This window comes from Carassius gibelio, chromosome B12, assembly GCF_023724105.1.
Source record: "Carassius gibelio isolate Cgi1373 ecotype wild population from Czech Republic chromosome B12, carGib1.2-hapl.c, whole genome shotgun sequence".
Taxonomy (NCBI): Eukaryota; Metazoa; Chordata; class Actinopteri; order Cypriniformes; family Cyprinidae; genus Carassius; species Carassius gibelio.
This window is the reverse complement of record NC_068407.1, coordinates 22,108,374-22,114,373: the sequence shown is the minus strand read 5'-3', so window position 1 is coordinate 22,114,373 and position 6,000 is coordinate 22,108,374. Positions and strand designations below refer to the sequence as shown.

The window sequence follows — 6,000 nt, the reverse complement described above, 5'->3', positions numbered from 1 at the left end:
ACATGTATGTTAGACCCTATACCATCTAAGCTCCTAAAAGAGGTGCTTCCAGAAGTCATAGGTCCTCTTCTGACTATTATTAATTCCTCATTGTCATTAGGATATGTCCCCAAAACCTTCAAACTGGCTGTTATTAAGCCTCTCATAAAAAAGCCACAACTTGACCCCAGAGAACTTGTTAATTATAGACCAATCTCGAATCTCCCTTTTCTGTCCAAGATACTAGAAAAGGTGGTATCCTCACAATTATATTCCTTCTTAGAGAATAATGGTATATGTGAGGATTTCCAGTCAGGATTTAGACCGTATCATAGTACAGAGTCTGCTCTCCTTAGAGATACAAATGATCTGCTCTTATCATCTGATTGTGGGTGTATCTCTCTATTAGTTTTATTGGATCTTAGTGCTGCGTTTGACACAATTGACCACAACATTCTTTTGCATAGACTTGAACACTTTGTTGGCATCAGTGGAAGTGCATTAGCATGGTTTAAATCGTACTTATATGACCGCCATCAGTTCGTAGCAGTGAATGAAGATGTATCATATCGATCACAAGTGCAGTATGGAGTACCTCAAGGCTCAGTACTAGGGCCGCTACTCTTCACGCTTTATATGTTACCCTTGGGAGATATCATCAGGAAACATGGTGTTAGTTTTCACTGTTATGCTGATGATACGCAGCTCTATATTTCCTCGCAGCCTGGTGAAACACACCAATTTGAAAAACTAATGGAATGCATAGTCGATATAAAAAATTGGATGACGAGTAATTTCTTACTGCTAAATTCAGAAAAAACAGAGGTGTTAATCATAGGGCCTAAAAACTCTGCTTATAATAAACTAGAACACTGTCTAAGACTTGATGGTTGCTCTGTCAATTCTTCGTCATCAGTTAGGAACCTAGGTGTGCTACTTGATCGCAATCTTTCCTTAGAAAGCCACGTTTCTAGCATTTGTAAAACTGCATTTTTCCATCTCAAAAATATATCTAAATTACGGCCTATGCTCTCAATGTCAAATGCAGAAATGTTAATCCATGCATTTATGACTTCAAGGTTAGACTATTGTAATGCTTTATTGGGTGGTTGTTCTGCACGCTTGGTAAACAAACTACAGCTAGTCCAAAATGCAGCAGCAAGAGTTCTTACTAGAACCAGGAAGTATGACCATATTAGCCCGGTCCTGTCCACACTGCACTGGCTCCCTATCAAACATCGTATAGATTTTAAAATATTGCTTATTACTTATAAAGCCCTGAATGGTTTAGCACCTCAGTATTTGAATGAGCTCCTTTTACATTATACTCCTCTACGTCCGCTACGTTCTCAAAACTCAGGCAATTTGATAATACCTAGAATATCAAAATCAACTGCGGGCGGCAGATCCTTTTCCTATTTGGCGCCTAAACTCTGGAATAACCTACCTAACATTGTTCGGGAGGCAGACACACTCTTGCAGTTTAAATCTAGATTAAAGACCCATCTCTTTAACCTGGCATACACATAACATACTAATATGCTTTTAATATCCAAATCCGTTAAAGGATTTTTAGGCTGCATTAATTAGGTAAACTGGAACCGGAAACACTTCACATAACACCGTACTTTCTACATCATTAGAAGAATGGCATCTACGCTAATATTTGTCTGTTTCTCTCTTGTTCCGAGGTCACCGTGGCCACGAGATCCAGTCTGTGTCCAGATCAGAGGGTCACTGCAGTCACCCGGATCCAGTACGTATCCAGACCAGATGGTGGATCAGCACCTAGAAAGGACCTCTACTGCCCTGAAAGACAGCGGAGACCAGGACAACTAGAGCCCCAGATACAGATCCCCTGTAAAGACCTTGTCTCAGAGGAGCACCAGGACAAGACCACAGGAAACAATGATTCTTCTGCACAATCTGACTTTGCTGCAGCCTGGAATTGAACTACTGGTTTTCGTCTGGTCAGAGGAGAACTGACCCCCCAACTGAGCCTGGTTTCTCCCAAGGTTTTTTTCTCCATTCTGTCACCGATGGAGTTTCGGTTCCTTGCCGCTGTCGCCTCTGGCTTGCTTAGTTGGGGTCACTTCATCTACAGCGATATCATTGACTTGATTGCAAATAAAAACAGACACTATTTCAACTGAACAGAGATGACATAACTGAATTCAATGATGAACTGCCTTTAACTATCATTTTGCATTATTGAGACACTTTTTTCCAAATGAATGTTGTTCAGTGCTTTGACGCAATGTACTGTATTTTGGTTAAAGCACTATATAAATAAAGGTGATTGATTGATTGACATAATATACATGTACATACATAAATGCTCATTGTAATATACCTGCCATACATTGTCATTTGTATATTGTCATTCCTTACCCACCTATTTGTATTTTTTTGTATTTTTTATTCCTTATTGTGTTTTTTGTTCTATCGCTGTTATGTTGCTCTGTGGAGCTTCTGTCATGAAAACAAATTCCTCGTATGTGTGAACATACCTGGCAATAAAGCTCATTCTGATTCTGGGATATAAAATCAGCACACTTAAATAAATTCTGTATGATGACCTGGTGGCCTGTATACAGTTGCTAGTACAAACATTGCAGGGGATTTATCATTAACAATTGTTTTTCTGGATAATGTTACATGAAGTAGCATTACTTCAAACAAGTTATACTTGAAGCCTGCCATCTGAGAAATACTGAAAACATTGTTATAAACCTCCCCTTTACCTTTTTGACATTGCTCTAATTTCTAACAGTGATCTTGAGGGGTATACTCAATTCAAATATTGTAATCATCAGGTTTTAGCCAGGTTTCTGTCGAACAGAGCACATCTAGGTTTATGATCAGCGATCATGATTTCAGCCTCTGTCCCCGAGGTCCGAGGCTATTAGCTCCGCCCACCTCACTGTTATCCTCGGCTCACACTGGTCAGTGGAAAGTGGCTAATGGGTAATGATGGCAGAAGACTGTACATTCGCAAGATGGGCTTATGCGCATCTTGTATTTTTACAATTTCATATGGCATTACAGTGTAAATATAGTCCTGTGTCTAATATGAATAGATCCAAGCAATTCACAGATATTGACAGATTATCACTTTACCTCTTTAGCAAACTTTCAACAGACTTGGATCATTTGTGATTCTGGCTAATCCACGGGTTGGGTGAATAAATTTTACTTTATTTGCAGGGCAGGCCAAATAATTTCATTAAAGTGGGACCCATGGGTTGGGTTTTTTTCCTAGAGTGCGCACCATTCAATCACACCTCACCAGAAACAAGGCAAATCGCAATTTGTGATGATGCAGACAAGACCCAGTTAGCGTTTGATTTTGCTGCCGTAAAACCGGTCTTCTTCTTCTGCTTCTTCTTTTAATTCTTCTTCTGGTGTTTTATGACTGTTTGGCAAGCCAGGTGTATTAATGCCACCTACTGATCTGGAGTGTGCATAGGTAAAACTTGTGATTTGAAGTGACAATATTTGAATTTGTGAAGAGCATGTCAGTCACCATGGGCTTTTCTGCTTACGTTTTTTTTTTTTTTTTTTTTTGGTGTATTTTATAGTTCTATTGCCAGTTCTTTTGCCCAACAAAAACAAAGTAACATGACAAATAAAGGTTAAATGATTGCAGAAATTGTATTCATTTTAAGGGTTTAAAGTCATGTCTTGTTTAACATTATGTAAGCTATTCTTGGAAACAACCTGGTTGCTATCACACAAAACAAAATAAAATATTATTTCATATAAAGTAAATGAGTAAACAATTTAATAATGCAACTGAACACATAATGTCATTGAAATGACAACTAAAAACAACAATAATAATACAATTAATGCACCGATTTCAATATTTATAAGGATTCCTTTTTAGGTGTCATCAATAAGTAAGTTTTGTAAATTTAAATGCTGAAAAACATAAGTATTTGTATGTTTAGATTATTAAAATAAGTTAGTATTGTACGCTTTAATGCCTCTAAAAACGTAAGTAAATGTACGTATTGTAGAACGACATTTTATGTCAAATACATACAAATTATATTGAGATCATGTTGCAAAATTGCATCTCCCTTCCAGAGTGTTTATTTAACTTTAATTGAATCTACTGCTTTGAAATCTCTACTTTTACCATTTATCATATCAAGCAAACCTATACAGTAAAAAAAAGAGCCAAAAATGATATATATATATATATATATATATATATATATATATATATATATATATATCTCTGCGGCAAAGTGGAAAACTGTTCTGTGGTCAGACGAATCAAAATTTGAAGTTCTTTTTGGAAAGCTGGGACGCCATGTCATCCGTACTAAAGAGGACAAGGACAACCCAAGTTGTTATCAGCGCTAAGTTCAGAAGCCTGAATATCTGATGGTATGGGGTTGCATGAGTGCGTGTGGCATGGGCAGCTTACACATCTGGAAAGGCACCATCAATGCTCAAAGGTATATCCAAGTTTTAGAACAACATATGCTCCCATCCTGCCATTGTCTCTTACAGGGAAGACCTTGCATTTTTCAACATGACAATGGCAGACCACATGCTGCATCAATTACAATATCATGGCTGCGTAGAAGAAGGATCCGGGTACTGAAATGGCCAGCCTGCAGTCCAGATATTTCTCCTCATCATAAAGCCTCATAAAGAGGAAGATATAAAAAGAAAAGGGGATGCCACACAGTGGTAAACATGGCTTTTTTGAGATGTGTTGATGCCATGAAATTTAAAATCATCTTATGTTTCCCTCAAAATTATACATGTTCTCAGTTTAAACATTTGATGTGTCATCTATGTTGTATTCTGAATAAAATATAGAATTTTGAAACTTCCACATTGTTGTACAGTGTCTAAATTTTTTTGGAATCTGACTTGTAATTAATAAATTCTGCATTAATTTTCATTTAGATTTTCCACTTCATCAGTATCTTGGGTTGGATCCTTCCTGTGTTGCTTGGCCTTTCTTTTAAAAAAACCACTCTATTAAGGAAAGGAAAATAAAACATTATTCATTACATTAACACTATTAGAGAATTATGAAAAGGCTGGTATATTGCACCTTATAGAGGGCAGCTGTGATGAGTGACATGATCAGCACTCCTCCAATAACTCCTCCAGTGACCTCCTTTAGGATGCTGAATTCCTCATAGACCTCCACCTGAGTGCTTAACTTCACAGGCACCAACACAATAAAGATTTCATACTATTAGAAGCTAAATCTCACAAATTTTGATGCATAGATAGTATAATGTTTAAGTAATGTCACTAACAGTTGGAGATTATTAGAATAATCTGTTTTGTTTAAAGTGTTATATAAATAAATATAGGTGAAATTATGATATTATCTTTAGTGAATTATACGCATTACCTCGCATACTGACACAGAGCCCAGGGAATCAGAGAAGTATATATATTTATCCTCATCATAATCCATAGATGCTGTACTGACCAACTGAAAAGATGCAGACCTAATCCCAATCTATGAAAATAAATGTTGTGTATATTAGAATGGCAGAAAAGCTCTCATCTAATAAAGATTTCACGCTCTGTAACTTCAGATACCTGCTCAATCCACCCAGAGCTCAAGTTGCTGGAAATATTATAGAACCTCCTTTCATTTCTCATTAGATTCACATCACACCTGAAAACTGCACACACCGCCACAGAGCAATTCTGACAGAAAAAAAAAAAAAAAAAAAAAACTTAAAACAGTCAAATGTTTATTTTGACACAATTTACAGTTAAATAAGATATTTTATTCAAAATAATTTCCAATTAAAATTAATACAAATCTAACCCACCAAGACATTTTTCTTTTTGAGCACTTTCAGAAAATTGGTCAAGGTGGGCTGCTCATCTCTTTCCTTGAAGCAATCTGGAATCTTTTACAAAGCAAAATATTTCTTTATGACTTAAAATGTCGGTTCACTCCAAAATATAGTTATACTTCTATAGAACCAGAAGGAAATTATTTACATTACAGACAATGAAAGTATTAAA

General features: G+C 36.5%; 1 protein-coding gene across 3 annotated transcripts in view; it reads right to left on the bottom strand.

Moving 5' to 3' along the window:
* Nucleotides 1-3,492: 3,492 nt before the first annotated feature.
* Nucleotides 3,493-6,000, bottom strand: part of LOC127968703 (integrin alpha-X-like) — a 117,260-nt gene continuing 114,752 nt past the window's right edge. For all 3 annotated transcript variants that reach the window (XM_052570042.1, XM_052570043.1, XM_052570044.1), the window contains 5 exons: nt 5,802-5,882; nt 5,563-5,673; nt 5,369-5,479; nt 5,060-5,170; nt 3,493-4,980 (listed from right to left, as the gene is read on the bottom strand). In XM_052570042.1, coding sequence (XP_052426002.1) covers nt 4,894-4,980; nt 5,060-5,170; nt 5,369-5,479; nt 5,563-5,673; nt 5,802-5,882 — 501 coding nt within the window. In that variant the 3' untranslated portion in view covers nt 3,493-4,893. The remainder of the gene's footprint in view (nt 4,981-5,059; nt 5,171-5,368; nt 5,480-5,562; nt 5,674-5,801; nt 5,883-6,000) is intronic.